Consider the following 24291-nt stretch of genomic DNA (forward strand, 5'->3'; position numbering starts at 1 on the left):
GATACTCTAATAGTGACGGAAACGTGTTTTGAGACGTGCATACACAAGATATCAACCGTCTAGGGCCCCTCTAGGCGCGCAGTCTCGTTATTTAATAGCTGGACCTCGTATCCTAGATACGAGATAACCTTTTTTTAAAACACCCTCTTTAACCAGTATGACACAATACTCTGAACGTACCTATGGAAAAATAAAACAATTCAAAAAAATTGCACTTTAGTAATTTAGAGGTATAACTTCAACTGTCTGCTAAAAGAAGCGATGCGCCTATGGATAACGACTACTTCGTCATTTTATTACTTTCTTAACCTTAAGTGAAAGTGATTTTTTGTTATTTATAGATTCTAGAATTGTTATTTTATCTAATATAATGATTTTCGTGATGTTTTGATTTAATAACCATCATTAAATAAGTGGCTTTATGTTAGTCGATAAGTACCTAATAGATTATGTCATTCAAATACTACTTTTAGTTTTGTTAGAGGAGGGGGAAGTAATTGAATAAAAAGACTGATTCACATTTTTATTACAAAAATAATATAAAATATCTTACACTGTACAATTATCGTTTTTCATGTTGTTAAAGATTGATCAAATGCTCATACAGAGAATAAAATCAAAATCATTTGTAATATAAGCTACAGATCATTCGATAACATGAAATTTTCAAAGCTGGTGATTACAATTAGGAAATTAGGATACACGAAATAATTTTTCACAAATTTCTGAACCCGAATGGAGTGCGAGTCATGGATCATTTGTTTTAATTTCTTGTAAAAAATTTCTTAAAATTTACGCTATCCAGACTTTATCGCACTCCAGTTTCATAATACTAATTATACGAGGCTTACAAGATTTGAATCAACAAATTTTTATTAAAAATTGATCAAATTTTACAATTAACTTGGGTAATCTTCGATAGATTTGGAATATAAATAAATCTTTTTATACCCCATACAATTAGAAGTTACATCAGCATTGAATTTTTTATTTTTTTAGTCCGAAAATAACACAGGGCACAGCAAATGGATAAGTTTTCGTACAAGGGAAAACTGTATGCTGTAGGAGCTCAAGATATTGCTTAATATTATAATTTTTTTCTTATTATGTATAACAAAAAGTTATTTATTAAAAATGTATTTCTACTTTGTGATTGATAGAAACCAAATAAAAAGACAAAATGATCGAGTTTTTATCGCTACACTGTATAACTTAATATTTATATTTACATGATGCAAATTTTTCACCAGTCTTCACATTATTTTGATTGTAATGGAAACACTGAAATCTTCAATATGCGGATAAATCAACGAAATTTCCTAGTTGCTCTGATGCTTGTGTTTCCATGTCCTCATCTTGGGATATATTCATAATTGGCACCTGAAAATTAAGATAGAAATTAAAAAGTTTCAAAGATTTTTCATGGAAATATTTGCCTTGCTACTCAAAAGTCCCTTCTTCTTAGATAAAATGGTGAAATTTGTAAATGAAATATTCAGGATTTCAAAATTTCCCATTAGTAATCATGAAAAAGGAGATTTTTAGAAAAGATGGAATGATACTTGAAAATTTTACATCAATTTGGGAATTTTGATGGAAATTAAAAAGTTTCAAAGATTTTTCATGGAAATATTTGCCTTGCTATGCAAAAGTCCCTTCTTCTTACATAAAATGGTGAAATTTGTAAATGAAATATTCAGGAATTCAAAATTTTCTAGTAGTACCTAATCATGAAAAAGGAGATTTTTAGAAAAGATGGAATGATACTTGAAAATTTTACATCAATTTGGGAATTTTGATGGAAATTAAAAAGTTTCAAAGATTTTTCATGGAAATATTTGCCTTGCTATGCAAAAGTCCCTTCTTCTTACATAAAATGGTGAAATTTGTAAATGAAATATTCAGGAATTCAAAATTTTCTAGTAGTACCTAATCATGAAAAAGGAGATTTTTAGAAAAGATGGAATGATACTTGAAAATTTTACATCAATTTGGGAATTTTGATGGAAATTAAAAAGTTTCAAAGATTTTTCATGGAAATATTTGCCTTGCTATGCAAAAGTCCCTTCTTCTTACATAAAATGGTGAAATTTGTAAATGAAATATTCAGGAATTCAAAATTTTCTAGTAGTACCTAATCATGAAAAAGGAGATTTTTAGAAAAGATGGAATGATACTTGAAAATTTTACATCAATTTGGGAATTTTGATGGAAATTAAAAAGTTTCAAAGATTTTTCATGGAAATATTTGCCTTGCTACTCAAAAGTCCCTTCTTCTTACACAAAATAGATAAATTTGTAAACGAAATATTCAGGATTTCAAAATTTCCCATTAGTAATCATGAAAAAGGAGATTTTTAGAAAAGATGGAATGATACTTGAAAATTTTACATCAATTTGGGAATTTTGATGGAAATTAAAAAGTTTCAAAGATTTTTCATGGAAATATTTGCCTTGCTATGCAAAAGTCCCTTCTTCTTACATAAAATGGTGAAATTTGTAAATGAAATATTCAGGAATTCAAAATTTTCTAGTAGTACCTAATCATGAAAAAGGAGATTTTTAGAAAAGATGGAATGATACTTGAAAATTTTACATCAATTTGGGAATTTTGATGGAAATTAAAAAGTTTCAAAGATTTTTCATGGAAATATTTGCCTTGCTATGCAAAAGTCCCTTCTTCTTACATAAAATGGTGAAATTTGTAAATGAAATATTCAGGAATTCAAAATTTTCTAGTAGTACCTAATCATGAAAAAGGAGATTTTTAGAAAAGATGGAATGATACTTGAAAATTTTACATCAATTTGGGAATTTTGATGGAAATTAAAAAGTTTCAAAGATTTTTCATGGAAATATTTGCCTTGCTATGCAAAAGTCCCTTCTTCTTACATAAAATGGTGAAATTTGTAAATGAAATATTCAGGAATTCAAAATTTTCTAGTAGTACCTAATCATGAAAAAGGAGATTTTTAGAAAAGATGGAATGATACTTGAAAATTTTACATCAATTTGGGAATTTTGATGGAAATTAAAAAGTTTCAAAGATTTTTCATGGAAATATTTGCCTTGCTATGCAAAAGTCCCTTCTTCTTACATAAAATGGTGAAATTTGTAAATGAAATATTCAGGAATTCAAAATTTTCTAGTAGTACCTAATCATGAAAAAGGAGATTTTTAGAAAAGATGGAATGATACTTGAAAATTTTACATCAATTTGGAAATTTCGATGGAAATAAAAAGGTTTCAAAGATTTTTCAAAGAAATATTTGGCCAGCTATTCAAAAGTCTCTTCTTCTTACATACCAACATAAAATTTCCTACTAGATCAATTATTTCAAATGGAACTCTATGACAAGCTGATGAAAAAACCTGTACAACAATTCTTTGTATTTATGGTAGTTCCAGGAGAATTGAAGATTCCTTGACATCTAGGTCAATCGAAAACTAATTTCTGAGTCCTTAAAGCTAATTCTATGTAGCGCTAACTTAAACTATTAATGTTCGTGGTTTTGTCTAAATGTTCAGTAGAATGGATCAGTTAACGCAAGTAGTGATAAAGTTGGAAAGAGGATGATAGCTTTCTAGGGCGGACGGATAAATGGTCATAAGGAGCCGAGCTCAGGTCAACCATCTAGGATTATTGGTGATTCATAATTTCAAGTCTAGTATTGGAATTTCCAAATATTTGTGGAGCTCAAATTTTGAACAATCACTGAAGAATAAAAACTGGAAAGAAAGAGAAAAAATTGAGGACAAGATGTGGTTTTTTTAAAACATCAATCGATGAACTGGCCTCACACAATTTTATCGAACAAAATCGAGGCCATAAAAACAATCTCATTACCGTGGTTATGGCATCTACGCTTTCGAATAAACAAGAGGTTTTGTTAGACGAGTACATGAAGCTTGAAAGATTAGATTTTTGCATGGGAACAGATTTCCTACTCTCTATATAGTCCAAACATAACTCCAAGTGTTTTTTGTTCATTCCGCTACCTAAAAGAGTTTTTCGACGATAACCACTTCGCTACATAAGACGAACTGAAAGAAATATAACACTAGTTGTCCCTATAAATAGGCATTATAAGGCACGGAATATGAATTTCAAAAAAATCCACAAAGCCCATATATCAACAAAAGATTGTATCTCTACGTCTTCGTTATTAAACCAATTTATAATAATATATTTTTTTTACCTTTGATTCGACGTTGATTCTTGCGCTCATCTCGAAGTCAGAAAAGCTTTGTCCACTTTTTTGAAGCTGTAACGGAACAGTCGTTTCCACAATATTCGAAGAGGCAAAATCCTCAGCGCTATCATCAGAATTCGCTTCAGCAGCTTCTACAAAGGCAGATGATAATTCTCCGTCCAATTTGTTCACGGTTTGTGTTGCTACGTCATACATGAAAATTTCTTTTTGACCGTCCACAGAATCAGAACTAGAAAGGAAAAAACATTACTTGAATCAATAAACCCCACAAATCAATTCAAACTATTCTTCATTTATAAATAGGCTAATACTGGATAGCAAATGTTCAAACGACTCACAATATTATTCTTCCAGAAGAAACGGAATCGATTCTACTGACATCAAGAAGACTACTAAACCCAATTGAACTTGAAGTAGAAAACAGCTGTGAGGCGTAGAAAACGCTGAAGTATCTAGGAATAGAATGGACTCTACATGAAGAAAGATAGCAAAGAGTTTGCTGTGACGCTGCGCCGCAATTTAACAAATTTGGCTTAATTAGGGCAAAATAAATCGAAAATGAGGAATGAAACTTTTACGATATCTCGCTTTGTTTTCGAGATATCGATATTTGATATTATAATCAAACGTTAGTTCAAAATTCGCTTTATCGCGTTCAATAATTCGTTTCAAATGAATATTTTAACACTTCAAATTCAATATGAATCTTGTAATTCAATCACCAAAAGATTTTTCATTTCATTTTGATATTATTTACTCCGTGGGGAAAAGGGGCGAATCCCCTCATAAGAAAATTAAAATAATAATAAAATAAAACTGAAATAATCATCACGCGATAAAATTTTTTTAGACAATTTTGGCTGCAAAAAATTCACGATTTTTGAACTTTTTGCACTCAACCACGAGAAAGTTAGGTTAGGTTGACAAAAATAAATTTTTCCAGCCTCAAGTATCGATGTCTCGGAAACGAAGCGAATTATCGTAAAATTTTATTCCTATTTTTCGACTTATTGCGGGTCGATTTACAAAATGGCATATTCAAATCCAGGCGTCACGGAAAACGTACGCGTACCGGACTATCTCAACTATCGCAGTAGGAGTACTCGCCAAGGGCCCACCTGTAGATTTGCTAGTCACAGAACGACATGAAAGGCACTCGGGAGCCGACAAAACTACGGCTTGAAATACCATTATGCTTCGATGGAAAAATCCTTGGGAAAACACAAACAACTGGATGAGAACACTCATTCAAAACTTATCTGATTGGATCAACAAGAAACACGGCGAAATGAATTTGTTGCATTCTACGGACATGGTATTTCAGAGCTTAGAGAAATAAACACCATCCTCATTACTGCAAACCTGCTAACTTTCGACTACTTTTGTAAAGATGATAGAAGATTTCCTTCAGTAGCAGTGAAAAAATTAGCCTGGATGGATAATCTAGGATTGAGCCTATCACCACAAATAAGAAGAAGAATAAGTACTGAAATATTTAGCCTGGATGGATAATCTAAGGATTGAGCCCATCAACACAAAGAAAAAGAAGAAGTACTGGAATAATATATCAGACAACCTGAAGTTGTGAGTGCGAAATTGAAATAATGTTTAAGCGGTCCCAAAATTTCGTAAAGGTAATAGCAGAGGTGTGGTAGGGCGTCACCCTAAGCGAGGCGAGACTCCCACTTATTGTGTGTAAATAGTATTTTCACACCTCTCAACAAATAAAATAATCTTATTCTATCGAAGTCGAAATATTCTACTGATTGGTTAATATAAATTTTATGAGTTACGAAATAATTAAAAAGAATTCTACTCAAATAATTTGTTTTATGTGGTTATTAGGATGACAAGTGATATCCCAAATTGAAGAAAAATGGTAAATCAAAACATATTCACGCATAGAGCATACAGCAGATTAATCATATAAATGATTATTTACAATTATTATTACAAAAATATACAATGTGAACGTGAAGTTTGGATTAGATATAAAGTGATTTGCTAAAATATGGAACAACTTAAAAATTTAAATATTTAAAAATTATTAATATTCGATAAGGTATATAGTTCTTCCAATATCAATGGATGATTATCTAAACATCATCCCCCATATCCCATATCCTATCGACTTGGGGTTGTGAGAGGTAATTACAATAAATGAAAGGTGGAATCAGCGGTCGGTAATTGTTTTCAAGTTAGGTTAGGTTCTACTCAAGAACACTATTTATACAACATCTTTACGTGCTCTTTCAATACCCTACCCTACACCTCTTCATCCTTTTTTACCCTATTTTACCATAAAAACAAAATTATTGAATTTTAAAATTTTTCATATGTATTTTTCTATGATAAAATAATAATTACTCAAGGTTACGTTGATTATAATTATTCATAATTCAACTGAATTGATTTCATATATTTTTCACATATTATTTAGCTGTATTTTTTGTTTATATATTTTGTTACCAGACGTAATTCCAAAAAAGTCAAATTTTTATTTTAACCCTCTCTATTTATTCAACAAGGGATGACGGACAGCTGGAATAATTTTTTTTGTGTTCAGTACACTTTTCTTTATTACTCTCCACAACCCCAAGTCGATAGGGGGTGGTGGATGATTTTTAGATAATTAAAAAAAAATTTATACAGATACAAACACACTCGATTGAAGTCTTACTTAAAAAAATGATTATTATAACTAATACTAAATTATAAAACGTAAATAAACAAGTAAAATATAACAGTCTGTGCGGGAGTTTGGTTTAAACAGGATACCAGACGGGAACTCAGCCTTTTTTGTAACCAATTCGTCTATTAGAGCTTCGGTAGTCTTTTATCTGATGTGAACAATTTTGTAGCCATCGAACTATCCTTGACGATTCCGTTCATTCAGTTTTTTGGTGTTTAAAACAATACGCTCACAAAACACAACATTTCTAAACTGGTAAAATTGTATTTTGGATAATCTGCTACCTTTTGTCAAATTATTTCAGTTTTTCTTTACATATTTTTCGATTCTGTGAATGATCCACAGCAACCCCATTCGTGATTACTCGATAAATGAAAAATTTATTTACTCTTTTTAATTCAGCAACCCTTATTATGATCACACCATCAGTTTGCTAAATATTTTCCTTTTTTTTTAACATTCGAATATATTTAAAACAACGTGCCTGACTTTATTCTCACTACACTGTGCAATTTAATTGTCTTCATTCGCCCATGGTCTGAAGAACGTCATATTTCTATTTATTTAAAAAAATATGGAGTAAATTAACCTCAACAAGCCACACCACTGCTTATAGTAGACTGTCTAGCAGGAATATTTCGAAGAAATTGTGTACATACCCCTTCTGACAGCTTCGGCCAATAGAATGCATTTATGTTCACGATTCGATGTTTTCATTGGTAAACAGTGAAAATGATATGTCCGCGTGGACTGACTAATTTTATACACTATACCTATAGTGAAACATTAAAATAAAATCTTCATTTTCTACCACATTTATAATAAGGAGCTCAACTTTTACATCAATATCAAAGTCTATACCTCAAATTTTTGTTTCAATCTTTTGCTGGACATGTTGAATACACTTTATCCACTTATCAAGTGTAGCTCTTTAATAGCTTCATATAAAATATCTTTTACGCTAGAAAATGTTAATTTTTCATTTCGGTTGACACTTAAACAAGATATTCTCGAAAAATATACCGTTTTTCGAAATAACGTCATTAAGATTCTTATCATCATTTTCTTGCATTCCATTTTTATAAATATACATTATCATTTGTTTCTTGTCAGAATTGAAATTAAGCTTTTTAGTTCTGTCCTTAGGTAGAGTATAGCTTATGTCAACAACTTCATCATCTGTCTCCGTGTTAGTCATATTTAAGTAAATTACGCCACAGACAAATATAAACCATCTCACTGCAGTACGATGCCTGTATTACACCGGATCTATCGACTTCTTCAGCGATGTGGCGCTCGCCTCTCCTAGCATTTTATTTGTGGTATATTAAGGTCCAACTGATTTAGACCAATAACGAAGCTGCGCCGCGTTTCGTCCGAGATGTTCACGTGATGATCACGCACTGATCATTGTTTTCGTTTATGTTTTGTTTTGTTCTTCTATAAATATAATTCAATCCACTTCCTTCCATTTACGAAATAATACGTCTTAATAGAACTCCTAACTGAGAATTAACTAGCGATAAATAGTCATCAAAAAAGAACGTAGAATTCGATTCGATTTCCATTGGCAAAATATCCAAAGATATCGATAAAATTGTTGGAAAAGAAATAATCCATTTGAAATGGTTGATCAAATTATGAATACCATGACCATAATTCCAAATGTTTTACATTACATACATCATTGAAATGTGGTAAGATATATTTTAGCTCAAAAATGAAAAATAATTCAGGTTAACTACTCACTCTGCCACTAATAAAATAACTGCTTGTTTGTCGCTACTAGTTCTGTTTTCGGTTTCAAGAAATTTCCTAAAATTATCCGAAGAAGGGTTCCTCAGCAATTCCTTTAGACTTGTTCCCTCGATTAAATCGATATCATTCGACTTTTTCGATAGCTCTCTGGTTGTTTCTCTTGCTTTTCGATTGACAGAAAAGTCGTAACTTATTGGAGCAAGAACCACCACACTAGAAATCCTCTTTCCTTTCAAATCTTGTACATCAGGAATTGGAAATTGAGTTCCGTTAATTTTCAAAGGAAGGTATCTGAAAAAAATACGGAAATGGGTATATTAGGATCAAGATAATAGGATTATGAATTTATTGTTATTATTTTGTTTTCTCTTCGCTTAATTGATTGGTAAATTTTTAACCTAACAGTATAATGGGTCTCCTCCAACGTAGGAGCCCCCATACTTGAACGACGGGGCTTAGCTTGGGCTAACGCCGGTTAAACCGGCCTTGGCAAACCAATAATGGTCCAAGCCTGGTTGAAGTCTGAGTAGCTTAGCCCCAGCCATTCTGTAGTCAGCTAAACCTGGTTGAAGTCTATGTAACCTTACCATGGCCATCCCACCCATCCCATTACAAGCAACCAGCCTGGCCTACGGATTCAGACCAGTCTTGGGTTTATCTAGGCAACCAGGCCTGGTCCAGGCTTGCAAGGGACATTGTGATCATTCCAGAGTCACAGCAAATCTGGACCAATAATGGATTCCAAGCTATGGCCAGAGTTGTACATATTTGGCTCAAGACTGGGCCTATACTGGGCCCATCGTAGAATCCATTACTGCTACAAAGATCATACTCGCAGTCATCATTGAAGAAAATATATTTTTTATAATCACAGAATCGTGAAAATATCAATAGAATTCCAAAATAAACAAAATGCCTGATATGCCCGTTCTTGGGCATGATTGTAACTATTTGGGATATTCTTAGCGAAAAATAACCGTTTTTGCTTGTTTTCTTCTCTCAAACGTTGCAATGAGATCGCAAAATTTTCGCCGTTGATAGTTTTTGTCTCTTTCAAGATAGTCAATGAAAATTATCCCACACAGATCCTAAAAAACCGACGTCAAGACCTTGAGCTGAAGTCGTCACTTCATTTAGTCGACCACTGTGATGTTGGACCCCGCAGGTCGTACGGCCTTTTGTAAACTCTGCTACCCAGAGCAGAAGCTAGTTCAGCTTTTATATCGGTTGGGCTAAGGCCTTCCAAATGAAAGTCTTGTATCAAATAACGATGATGATAATCTTTCCTTATTTAACAATTCGCTATTGATGGCTACCAAACAAATACTAAACAACGCTGCGTTTTCAAATTTGAAACATATGCTGTATAGATTGTGTACTTTCTAATACAGTTCCAAGCAACTACCGCTATCTTTTGGTCAGGCCAGGTACTTCTGTGCACCATAGAACTACAGTAATTCAATTTTCATAACTTACCAAGGCCCGCTACCTTGCCATTTTATAGTTTAGTTAAGACAAGATATTACATTGTGATTATTTATTTTATTGTAAACTTTTAATACGTTAAATTTAATGTTATTTCATATATTCAATGTTATCTCATTTGTTTAAATGATATCTTTGTCAGATATATTGTTCCTATTCTGTAATAGGAGGTAATGAATTTATTACTAAAGAAAGAAATTGATACAAAGGACTTTGATAAGATTTAAAAGATATTTATGAGCCTTATCAATTATTGAGTTATAGAATATAAATATAAAATTGATTTTCTGAACTTCTGAATCAAAAACTAATTTTCACAATCTTAAAACTCGCTGATCGTTATTTTATTCTAATTTATAGTAGTATTAATCTGTAGCAAGACTTTATTTTCTCACCTGTTATACGAGTTATCGTTTAATACCACCGGATTCACCTGATCCGCTTCTTCTTCGACATACTTTTCTTGCACCTGTTGTCCGTTATCGGTATTTGGATCGTACCGGACCACCTTCATTTCGAGACTAGAGGGCTCAGCCACCAACGGACTTGCAACTATTTTTTCTACAAATTCCGATGCAGCCATTTCAGGTTCATCGCCTTCGAATTCCATGTGATCTTCAACTGTTGTACCGTCTTGTCGTACCACCGAAGGAACTGGGTCACTGGCTATAACAATTAAGGTCAAGGAAATGGTGGTAGGTGAAGTTTTATCGAAACTGTACGTCAATTACAAAAAAATACCATCTTCTTGTGGCACCAATTGTTTCATGCTAGCTAAGACATCTGTTAGTAATCGTATGATTGATATTCTTATGTCGTCGTTTTATATTTCAATAATAATATGAACTCTATAAAAATTAATGTTGATGGTTGTAATCAGTGATTTATTAAGAGTTGTAGGATTTGATTTTGAAAAAAACCACAAAAAATTTGAAAAAATTGATGAAATCTATATTGGAATCGATAGAATGTATATATCAGTATAATTTAGTGTTTGAAGATGATTTCATGCAAATATTGGCCGTGGCTCCGCTTCAGATAGCCCATCCAATTTTAACACACTCTCTCCAACATATCGGCCACTATTTCAAGAATAAATGCTTCAATATTGATTTCCAGTGCGTCAATCATTGCTAGTTTATCCCTGTAGACATTAGCCCCACCAGAAATAGTCCAAAGGCGTTAAATCAAACGATCTAGGCGGCCAATTGACGGGCCCCCACGTGGTATGAAATGTTCACCGAAGGCGGTTCTCAATTTGGCCATTGTTTCGCGTGCCGTGTGGCATGTGGCACCGTCTTGTTGAAACCACATATCAGGCATGTCAAACTCTTCCATTTTGGTCAAAAAAATCGTCAATCATTACATGGTGGCGCTCGCCATTCACAGTAACGTTCCGGTCATTTTGTCGCTTTTGAAGAAGATGATGCCATCGGCCAAATCCACACCAAACAGTGAATTTTCCGGGATGCATTGGTAGCTCTTGCAATGCTTCTGGCTGGTCTTCACACCAGATGCAGCAATTTTGCTTGTTGACGTTTCCATTCAACCAGAAACGAGCTTCGTCTCTGAACACAATTTTTCGATAAAAAATCCTTTCGCAAAATTTTCTTCGGTTCTCACTGTACGTTTGCGTGTTAGTGGTTTAATGCCAAATGGTGTAAACTGGGCTCGAAATTCAGTCACAAGCTTCCGAATAGTTCCCTAGGTAGACCGACCAAACTGCCCATAAATTGGAAGAAGTTAGCGATGCACTCTTTTAACCTAGCATAAATTTTGATAGTAAAATTCAATAGTTGGCGTTGTTCGTCGATTCATGATTAAATTATAGACCAAACTGAGCAAGTTTGACAATGATACAAGACACGATTCACGCGTGATTTCTCAAAAACGGTGTTTCAAAAAAGATGCCAGCAAAAAAATCACTCATTAGTACTGAAAAAACTATTTCTCATCGAATTAATCTCCTATCTTAACTATCAAGTAATAAGTGTGTAATTACATACAATTTATTTGTGCAATCAATATAAAAGATTATCAATCTGCTTCGTTATTGACACCTGACAAGGCAAATAGCCAAAGTACGGATGAGTTCAACCAATGTTAGTTGAGTATGATGTGTGGCTATCAAGTAACGAGATCGTTGCAACAAAAAAGTACGCATGCGCCAAACATTAGCTACTATCAGCTGTTTGCCCTGAAATATTTCGTTTATATAGGGACCGTTTTTATGTTTTGCCGTAAAAATTATCGACGTAAAACTAAAACAACGGATTGTTAAGAAATTTCACATAGAACTTGTAATCTTGGAACCTTCCCAATTCAAAAATAGATAAAAATAGCGAAAAAGTTGGTTAAGTATTCGTGTGTATCTGTAGGTATTGACAAAAATTATGTGCGGTAAATTGATTACACAAAATACGAGAAGCTGACAAGATAATTGCTTTACAAATACCTCACTGATGTTGATAAATCTATAATAAATTGCAGATATGTCACGATATGATCGGAAAAGAATGATTGTTATTGAAATAAGAATACAAAATAAAATATCAAGAGTTTACCTGATAATTGAGCGGCGCCTCCTGCTCCATAAAAGTTGGCAAGTTGATCTGGTGGTAAAGCAGATAATGGAATATCTCCAACTTTATCGTAATCAAGTACTGAAATATCAGCATGATTCAAGATACCAGAAGATAACAGTTGCTTCCTAAGATCATCAGGTACTTCATCTGGAAGTTGAGCTTCTAATATTTTTGGATCCTTAGTAGTAGTTGAAGGAGGCTTTGGTGTCGTTGTGGTGGTGGTAGATGTTGGCGTAGTACTTTGGTAAGTGTTTCTGGATGTTGTTTTCACGTCTCCTGTTCGATATTCGTTTCCAATCGACTGCGAGTAGCTTACAGTATTACCTGCGAATTGGTGAAAAAACTATAATGCACAAAGCAACATTGAATATTCTTGTGGCAATGAGTAACGCTATATATTATGAGATATAAAAAAATTAAGAGTTCAACTATAAGTTGAAGTATATTTATTCAATACAATGTTCAACCCGACACATCTCCAACATTCCTTAAACTCTAGTTGAAAAAGCCTTTGTCTTCAACAATATACAATATTTATTTTAAAATTGTTTTCATCTGCGAATAAGAAGAACCCCAATCAGAAACCCACAGTTTTATGATATTTCCAACACCTTAATATTTGAACTTGACAAACCTAAATAGAATAATGAATAATGTTAAGTAGAAAGTAGTTACCTCTTGCACCCTGCCCAAAATCGGAACTTTGCTGGTAGAACTGCCTTATTTGCTCTTCTGGTCGTCCATTGAATTGGTTTTCCTTGTTTCGACTACTTTGTTGAGGTTGTGAGGTCTCTGCCAATTGAGTATTTCTAAAATACTGATTATAGTTTTCGTTTTGATTCGGTTGTGGGTTTTTATTTTGTTGTTGTTGAGAGAAATATTGTTGATGTATAGTATTTTGTTGTCCCGAATTGCTTTGTTGATAAGTACGGAACGCTTGATTGTTATGTGGTAATCCAGAACTTTGTTGTCTAGTAAGTAGTTCGTTACTGCCGAACAACTCCCGATTTGTTTCTTTTTGGGGTAAATTGTCTTGATTGAATTGCTGTATAATTTTTTGTTGATATTGTTGTGGAGATAGACTCTGTGAAGGAGCTGGTTCGATCGAAGAAATATGTGTTTCGTATTTGGATACTGATGGAATCAGTTGTCCACCAGGTGGTAAAATACTTTGAGCTGCTGATATATCTTTAACGTGCTCATTTTGTTGATGAGGTGATTGAGTAACGAAATTTTGTTGCTGTTGTGGACTTCTTTGAATATTAAATGGTGCTGTTTGAGGAAGAGCATTTTGCTGAGAAAAGAAATTATGTTGATGAGGAGCATGGAAATGTTCAGGAGGATTAGTTTGAGGATGTTGGAATTGCGATGGGGTAGCGGCCGGAGCGGGATTTTTAATTTGGTAATTTATTTGAGGTTGTATATTCTTTTGGGGTCTGTAGACGTTTAGTTGATGGTCTGGTCTAATTTGTTGAAAAGTTTGAGTCAAGTGATCTTGCTGTGGTAGGCGGAAGTTTGCTTGTGGTAGATTTTTCGGCAGTTGTTGATATTGTTGTGGAATCTGGAGTTGTGAGATAGGTTGTCGAGCTGATATTTCTCCACTATTCAAATGATTGAATCTCTGGGAGTCGAAATTGCGAGTTTCTTCATGTAGAGGTAATTGTTGTTGTATTGGGAAATGAGTCTCAGGTCTTAATTGTATGGGTTGATGTAGTGCAGATGTTTGTGGAAGATTCTGCTGTGGTTGCAGATTATCGAACGGTTTATAAGGTACAGGTTGTCTATTTTGAGGAAGATTTGGTTTTGATGGAGCCTGGAATCTAGCAGGTGCAGGGTGAGAAACGGAATGCTCAAATTTGGATGGGGTGGGTTGAGAGAAACTACTGAATTGTGCTCCAAATTGAGAATTTTGGAATGAGAAACTTGGAATCTGTTGCGGTGCAGACGGTCCAGATTGCCTTCCGAATGGTTTATAACTAGAAGGAAGATTAATGGTTCTGTAAGGCTGTGGTTGTCTTAGATTTGAGCTCAAGCCACGTGGTACAGTTGGAAAACTGTTACTAGTAGGACTCTTAAAATAAGTATTTGAAAAGGATGTTAGTTGTCTTCCTTGTGGGGCGGCAGATCGTAAAGGAACGTAATCCTCAGGTTTACTAGATCTTTTATCGTAATCAAATCCTTCTTTACCGAATGTGACTTTAACCCCACTTGGACTATGATAAACCTCAGAATCGGGCTTAATGATAGTTCTAAGAGTAGTACTAGGAGGTGGAGGTGCAGTTACGCTCTGTTGGTATTGAGGAATCGGCGTTTCTTCTGGTTCATCATCAGGAATATGAGGTGAAATGGCAGGTACTGGTTTATCGTATAAAATGCTGTCTTTTCCTGATCCGTGTGGGTTTTTCTGGTACTTGACGTAAAATACCTGTACTTGTTCTTTCTTTTTTTTCGGTGGTGGAGGTGCTGTAGGTGGCGCCGGTAATGACACATTAGACTCTTTGATGATAATTTCGATGATAGGCTCTGGTTCTTTTATATACACGGGTCTTTCAATGACACGTGGCTTATGGTATCCGTATCTGTCGATGTTTTCTTGGACTTGATTATTTTCTGTTAGTAGATCTCCGTTCTTTGGATCTAGGGACAAAATGTTAGTATCATACAAAGGATCTCTTTGAGAATAATGGACAAGAGGTTCCATTTGAACTGCATAAGGAGGAATGGGATAAGATTGTGGTCTACCTTTATTATATGGTCGGGAATAGAACTGTGGATTTTGATAGTGAGGACCAGATGAAATTCTTCTTTCTAAACGGTAGTTTGGAAGAGATGAATAATGGTGAGATACTTGGCGTTCAAGATTTCTTTTTCCTCGATCTTCGACGCTCTTTTTTGGCCGGTGTTCATCTATAGCAGACGTGAACTCCAATAAGTAACAGATGATAATCTGGAAAATGATAAATTCTAGTAAATATATTAAGACACAATATGATTATTTTGTTGATTCATGTACACATAGATCGAGGTCAAATATAATACGATTAGTAGAAGTTTTGTGTCCGAATGAAAATAAATTGTTTGATCGAATTAATTTGAAGTACATTCATTTGATAATAATTTATTAATACCAACAATATTTCATGGAAAACTTGATCGAAATAATTTTTGTCTAAAGTCAATTCTTAGTTTTCACTTGGCTGAGAAGTTTGCTTGCAAGAGAGTCTCTACAGAGCTATGATTGGAAACACCAGGCAAGAGAAAAGCTGAGGCACTCATAGATAGACCTTTTGCTTGTGCTAATAATCAACTGCTCCCTTCAAAAGGTTTAGTAATTTAAATCTGAATTGTATTTTTAATCGAACACCTTCATCTAAGAGACCATTTCCAAGCTCTAAAGGAATCGGGAACGATTCGTAATATCCCCAAATCAATTAGAACTAATTTTATTTCTTTATAAGATCGTAGAGAGATATTATAAGATTTATATATTTATATATGCTAGCTAATAGTAAATAAACGTGGAATCCGAAATCAGAAATGAAAGTTTTTCTACTATGCATTCGATGATTCGGCACGGGGATATTTCAGGTAAACGAAAAGGTAGTCCGAGTACATAATACAACTCGTGGCACGTTCATTAGGAGTATTACCTAATCCACTTTGTAAAGCTGGGAGATTCAAAAATTAATAGAGAAATGAAGTTTTAAAATTGTCGAAAGCGAAATAGGTCTATAGATACAAAATGTGATCTTTCTCTATTGTTTTTCATGTGTTTTGTTACGTGTTAGGAATCTAAAATATTTTTTACTGAAATACACTGTGAATTTATATTTTATTTTTGTTTTTCATATCATAATCAAAATCTCGAACTGCATCTTCCGTCACGAGCTGTTTAATCTTCATGACAACCACGATCACGAGTTAGTACATTATAACAGAATTTAAAATTTTATGACGGGTATTAAAATCTCGAGCGCACGCCCAAAGGACTTAGTGGTCAGATACAAAAGCTGGCACGACTACGATTTCCTTGGCACCAAGATTTGACTATGCCATTTTGTGAATCGACCGAAAATAAGTCGAAAATATAAAATAAAATTTTTCGATATCTCGCTTCGTTTTCGAGATATCGACTCTTGAAACTGGAAAAATTTATTTTTATTCAATATTTGTGTGAAAGTGATGAAAGTTATCTAAAATTGCTTATTTTGCTATAAAATCTTTTTTTTCAATATAATATCGGATTATCAGGGTAAATAATATAAAAATTGAATCAAAAATCTTTTGTTAATTGAATTACAAGATTCATATTGAATTTGAAGTGATAAAATATTCATTTGAAACGAAATATTGAACGACATCTGTTCAATAAAGCGAATTTTGAACTAACGTTTGAATTTTGAACTTCAAGTATCGATATCTCGAAAATGAAATGTTAAATTACGGTGCCACGGAAATCGTACTTTCAAATTTTAAGCACTGAACCTCATGTATGGTTAAACTAAAATTAAAATATTTCCTTTAATATAAAAAAGAAGTGAATTGAAATGACTATTCCCTATTATGTTACTGTTTTCGTCCATACCGTTCCCTTCTCTAGTATTTTGTAGTAAAACATTTAAAAGTAAGCAACAAATTAAGGTCACGTCCAATAAATTCGACCTTGAAAGGTTACTTAGCTTAACGGTAAATAATTTCACGTTGAGTATCGTAAATTTCTGTTTTTTCTATTTTATTCATTCACTTTTACTCAACCCAATAAAAATAAATGTTTTCTTTAAGGAATTTACGGAAAATTCTTTCGCGTAGAAAGGTCTGAACCACAAATTCTCTAGATGAATTCTTATCTTATAAATCTAGTAGTTGCGAAAAAATTATCAAACATAACAATTGTAATTGTGATGAATATGTTTGTGGATATAGATTTTGGAATAAATTTATTTTGTTTACCGTATATAATTTTATATTCACATTCATCGACCTTCAAATGAAACATGCATCTATCTTTTTGAATAGCAAGTATCTAAAGCCACACAATTTTATACAGGACGTTTCAAGAAAAGGTGATCCCGTCTCTAGAATAGATCGTTGCAGAAAAAAAATTATACACATTTTTTAAGATTTTTCCGCAGCATCGTATTGAAATAACTTTTTCAATATTATTACAAAATTTCATTTAATTTAACACCAAAAAGGTACTTTTGATAAAACTCGATACTGTGTACCGTTTTCGGAATATTTTGATTTGAAAATTATGAAGTAATAACCGATGCTGGTATAAAGTATTGATAGAGCTATTAATTATTATTATCATTAATTAGTAGGCATTATGTGAATTAAAAAAAAGAATACATTTCAAAAAATTGGGATTAACTGCTCTCCTTTTTTGTAATGTTTCACAAAAATCAATTCTAATCAGTAGATCGTCTGGCAAGAGCTCTTGGACTGTGATGATAAGGATGTAGCTCTTCAAGTATCCTCCAAGTACTTGAAGAAGACGTATTTGTTTGTCTTGTAATATGCCTTACGTTAACCTAACCTAACCTAACTGTTGGATTTTGATCAACTAAATTTAAAATCATCTTAAAATCATTCTTGGCCTACCGGAATTTTTTTTTTAGGTCTCACATTCCCAGTTTCTCGACAACGTCGTTCAATTGCTCTAAATGAGGAAACTTTTCTGCATAAAATGTAACAGATGCACTGAAGTTTCCTAAACTAAGGTTTATAACATGTCAGTGTGTCAAAATTTGAGAATATTTTTATTAACAATATCTAATTTAACAAATAACGAGGTTTCAAAAATGTAATTATTATCGATTCAACGTTGTAACTATCAATGAATGACAGTTTTCCAAACTCAGAGAAAATGCTATTACCGTGTGATTATTGGTACTCAGCTATTGGGGCCCTTAACACAAAACAGACAACAAACAGCTTGATGATATACGTAATCATCAAATTGTTGTTTGTTTCATATTAAGGCCTCCAATAGCTCAGTGCTTATAATTATTCAACTTTGGAAAACAAGATTTCATACTGATTAGACTGGATTTTTGTGAAACGTTACAAGAAACAAAAGCCTATAGTCGCAGTTTTTTTCAATGTATTCGTTTTATCGATGGGGTCTAATTCACGCGAAAAAAAAACTTTCAATTCTAATAATGCTTCTTAACTAATAATAATAATTAATAATTTTATCATTTTTCGTAATTTTCAAATCAAAATATTCCGAAAACAGTACACAGTATCGAGTTTTATCAAGAGTATCTTTTTGGTGGAAAATTAAATAATAATAAAGTTCTTTTGAAGTTTTGCTTAATAATTCTATTATTGAAAAAGTGATGTTGAATACTAATTGGTACGAATCGTGTAACTAGTGTCCTCTATGAGAATCAGACTTAAAAACAAATTCATTGGATATATCAGCAAACATATTCACATAAAATTTCAATACAACGTTGCCAGTAGTTGCGGCAAAATCGTAAAGTATAAGAAATCATTTTTTTTCTACAACTTCCTCTATCTTGAATACAGTTGGCGTTACGAAAATTTTTTACTGAGCAAACCCCAAACATTTTTCACTTTTCTATCTATCCTAGAGAAGAGATTACCTTTTTTCGAAACACCCTGTATAAGATAATGAAACTTTGACTTAAAAATTATTATAATACAATATTAATATCTTATTTCATATTCCAGTCTATGGTAAATTGTAGAATTCTGCCACAGAATAATAAGGGTTCTTTCGGACATAAATGCCTTTGTCAATTTCCGGAACTTATTGAATGTATTTGAATGATTTTTTGGCATTTAAGATGATGAAACTTTTCACTAGATCAGAGGTGGATGTTATTAAGTAAATATCTAAATGTTTTCTTCAAGTACGGTAACTATTTATGGGTTTCTCGGTTGAGTTTTGTCTAAACTCAATTAACATTTCAGAGACATCATCGCGCTTAGTCAAACCCATTACAAGAACGAAATAACCGGTTTCTCTGATTAAAATTCCGATATAATATATACAGAATTTTTGAAAGTACCCATCTGAAGAATTTAAATTATTGGCTATTTCATCATCGGATACTGTCGGTAAAAGACATTGCTGGACAACTTTCACAAATCATTTAGTACTCACAATGTATATTTTTATAGTGGAAAGCTTAATGGAACACTTTTTTAATATTTCATTTACTTTTATTAATTGATGGTTATTGCCCTCCAATCATGTATGGCTAGAGAATTAAAGTTGCTCTAACGCCTTCTTTATTGCAACAAAATCACCAAAATAAAAGTAACCAAATCAATGCGTATAATGATAATGGAAGATCGCACGATCGAAGAGTCGCTCATTTTGTAAAACGATTTTATGGGCCAATCAAATTAGACGTTTATCCTGTTTTGGAAACCAACAAAAAAGAAAGATTCAATATTAGTTAATGAAAAAGAGAATTCGAGCCAAAACAATTTCACAAATTTACATAAAACGTTTTCTTTTACTGACTCTCCTACAAAAATCATCATTTCTTCATCAGTCTTTCATTCCTTTGGATTATGACTATCGCTTTTAGCGCTTTAAAATAATTTTTTTGAGGTGAATTACTCCTTCTATTCTATTCTTGTTTTCTTTATAGTTTATCGTTTGTCTTGGCTGCTTTTATTATCATTTTCCATTCCTTCTGGTTCCGGCATTTTGCCCCCTAGTTCTCTATATTAAGAGCTCTTATGTCCTCCTCTATTTCCTTTCTCCAAGTCTTTCTCGACCTGCTCCTTCTCCTTGGCCACAAAGGGGTTCATTGCGTTATTCTTTTGATCATTTCAATTCGTTTTCTCATTATATGCCCATCCTAGTTGAGTCTTTGTGCTTTTATGTATCTCACTATATTTTCCTTCGCTAGCTCATTCTCTGTTTCTCAGTTTTTCTTCCTTTCTGGTGTTTTAAAGATGAATATCATCAGATTCCAAGACTTTGAACTTTTAGGTCCATATTCTTGAAAAATGTTTTCAAGTAAGCGTGAAATCTTGAATAATTCGAAATATATATATTTTCATTTACACCCAAGTAGACCTTCAACTTTGAATGTGTGGACAATAGGGTGGATTTTTATCTTTACTTTGAAAATAAGCATAATAATTCAAATTATTTTGTGGACATTATTAGCGTCGCACCATAATCGAAATGTCTAATAGGCTTTTTCCAAAAAGAGGCGCGACTTTTTTGGAAACAAATTATTTATGAACTCTACTGCTACTTTTTGTGGTCCTGGAGGTTTGCAATTAAATCCTTCACCTCGTTCCATTCCCTTTTTCTTCTATTTTTGATTATCTAGTTTGTTAACATCAAATTATAGTTATCACAATTTTCCTAGTATAATGTTTTTCGATATAAAATAGGAACAAAATAGAAAAAATAATTGTATTACATTTGTTTGATGAGGGTTGTTATTTAAGTTATGAGATTGATGTGATTTGAAAGCATCAACCGTTTCTTCAGGTGTAGAAAAACGTTGACCTCGCAATCTGTAGTAATCAATTCAATGTTTTGACTGTTTAAAAACGGTGCGATTTTTTTCTTTGTTTTTTTTGAACACTTCTAGCTCTATTGGAACCGTGTAGACATTTCCAGTTATTCTGTAAAAATAGGCGACAGGCTTCTAAGTGCTTCATGTGCGAATAACTTTTGTTGGATTTGGCTAGTCTTGGAAGATTCATACAGTCGATTGTTGTTAAATATCGGGTTCATATGTATAAACCTTAGATTCGTTGCCTGCCACAATTTTATAGACTCCTTTCGAAGTATTGCGATTGAATTTTTTCTTAGCACCAATCGACACGAGCTTTTTTTGAGCGATTGTCGAACTATGCCGTATCCAACGCGAATAAATCTTTTTGACAGCCAAATATTCATGTAATATTGAATGTATGCGAGTGAAACCAATGCCCAAGTATGCCTCAATCTCGTGGTATGTCACTTTCAATATCACAGCATCAGCATAGATGTTTTCTGGTACAACAGCCGATTTAGAACGAAAATCAAAAAATTCTTCCTGTAGCGAAAAGCGACTATGATTGATTCTGGAAAACCAACGAAAGACGTGAGTTCGAGATGGCGCTCCATCACCGATAGTTGATTGGCTGTTAGGTTAATCCATGTAGAAAGTCATAGCAAGTCAACGCACAGAAATGTTTGCGATTCATTTCCAACAACTCAATTAGCACTCGTATGGAAACACATTCTAAATACGTTCACCATTTAAAATGTTTAACATCATGAAGGTAGTGTCAGATTTGACAGGACTATGGGGACAATTCTCCATCTCGTGCGCGTGTTTTTGTGTGGTGTAAGCGCTTTAGTGATGACCGAGAAACCACTGAAGATAAGCAACGCCCAGGTCGCCCTGGGACTGTTTCAACTCCGGATGATCAAAATCAACCAAATTGTGCGTGCAGATCTTCGAATGAGCATCTGGTTAGAAAAATTTTACATGAGAAATTTCACATGACAAAAGTCTGTGCGAAGTTGGTGCCAGAAAATCTGACTCATGACCAAAAGCTTTTGCGTCAATGGGTCTGCTCAGATTTCCTTGAAAAAGATCTGTTCTGAAAGGGACCCGATTTGAGTCTATGGAAGGGGTAAAGCAAAAAACGGCAGAGCTCCTAAAGGCACTCACCAAAAAAGACTTCCAGTACTACTCCGATCAATGGAAAAAACGTATAGAAAGGGGGCGAGAGGATATAATAAAACCCTTTTTCGAGACCAATCTCGTTATTTAATAACTAGACCTCGTTACATAAATAACTATTTTGTGATTCAAAATATTCCGTTTTTCAATATACTTCTTAGATCACTATCAGAGATAAAATATTTCGAACATAGAAGATGCTGTTCCAGTTACTCGATTACCCTAAATGCTGGTGAATTCATTTTAATGAGGTAATCGTATGGAAAATAACTTATTTAATGTATAAGTAACGTTAACAGTACATTTATAGAGAAAGCACCTGTTATAAATAACATTAATCAACGATTTTTATATTATTAAATGAATTCCTCTCTTAATAATACATTAGAAATTTCATTAAACGATTTAATCTGCAGATTCCAGTTAAATGTTCATGTATCAAATTCATCAACAGATAATTTCTTCACAATTCTAGGATTATTATTAAAATCATTTCCTGCTACCAAATGGAACAATAATTACTAAACAACGATTTTAAATATTTCGTTTCAAGCTAATTCACTAATTCATAATGAATTATGAATATACACATTTTTATTTGTTGTGTTTATTTTACTTTTAAAAAATTGATAGCATCTTCGTTTTTGTGATTCAAAGATGAGGTACTGAAAATTGTGTCAATAACTTTTGCCAAAATTACGGAAACTACAATGACTGATCATTTTGCTTCGCCGTTGACTTACATGCAAAGAAGTAGGTTAATATTTTTTCAATAAAATCTCATGCTTCAACTTTAAAATCTCCATGAGCTAAATTTGGAGAATATGAAAGATACGCAAATAATTTGAGACCTACTTTAGCTATTTAGGGAGGGTACCTTACCACGAAGTTTCCTGCTGGAGGTTACCACCGAATTATAGTGATTTGATCTGCGGTAATAAGAAGAAATAACTATAAAGCAGAAGACCCATCAATTCAATATTTGACTGTTCAAAACCGTTTTGGTTTGAACTGAAATGAGAGCTCGCATTGTCGTGGTAAAAATTATTTGTCTTCTGCGATTGGTTGCTCTGATTTTTTCGAACACTTCTAGCAAACAAATGGTGGTGTACCATTCAGAATTGATGTGCAAATCATTTGAGACTTGCTTGAGCTATTTCGGCTGTTCTATCTTCACGTTTTTCGTTCACTAGCTAACGAAATAAAATGACATAAGAAGCATCTGGGAATCTCCTAAAAATACGCCTGTAGCAGCCCAAATTACATTTATCACGACGTTCTTTTCTGGAGGTCATATGAACTCTTTAGTTAGTGGTAATTTCGGATGCTTCCACTCCTTGATTTATCACTTAAACATCGTTATTAATCAAACAAGAAAGTTTATTCTGCTCTAACCCATTAATGCCCAAAACGGTTTTAAAACTAATTTTCGAATCATTTGTTCTAAAGTTTCAAAAAGGTCTTGAAAACATGATAATAAGTAATCACCAATCAAGTTAGGCCCAAGAAACTAAACTTGCTCCTGTTTACTTAAAGAGTAATTTCCATCTAGAAATACCAGAGTTAAATTATGATGATAAAAAAAGTGATTATGAAATTATTTATCTACAATCTGAATTGAAATCTAAGTTTCTTACTTTCAAGTTTCATAAATTCTTTCTCCAATCGTCAACAATTTATATTTTATGATTGATGGTGCCCAAAAAAAAAACATTCTGGATGGAGTGGAAGATTACATTTCTTACATAAGTAAATTGTTAGGTTTTTATATGATACACACACTCAATATTTGGATTCCCTTTTAGCAATTAAATGATACAATCTTAAACCAAGCTCATTTCTTCCTGTATGCGCATTGTGTTGTTCAGGACCAT

At 33.1% G+C, this 24291-nt stretch overlaps 1 protein-coding gene across 1 annotated transcript; it reads right to left on the bottom strand.

The window, feature by feature from the left end:
• Positions 1 to 1290: 1290 nt before the first annotated feature.
• On the bottom strand, positions 1291 to 22659 carry LOC130900567 (uncharacterized). The gene is made up of 8 exons (XM_057811265.1): positions 22639 to 22659; positions 13410 to 15681; positions 12714 to 13058; positions 10545 to 10815; positions 8656 to 8955; positions 4200 to 4443; positions 3848 to 4030; positions 1291 to 1380 (listed from the first exon to the last, which is right to left on the bottom strand). The coding sequence occupies exons 1-8, from the start codon at positions 22657 to 22659 to the stop codon at positions 1291 to 1293; spliced, it is 3726 nt and encodes a 1241-aa protein (XP_057667248.1).
• Positions 22660 to 24291: the final 1632 nt, after the last annotated feature.

Source organism: Diorhabda carinulata, chromosome X (genome assembly GCF_026250575.1).
Source record: "Diorhabda carinulata isolate Delta chromosome X, icDioCari1.1, whole genome shotgun sequence".
NCBI classification, from domain to species: Eukaryota; Metazoa; Arthropoda; class Insecta; order Coleoptera; family Chrysomelidae; genus Diorhabda; species Diorhabda carinulata.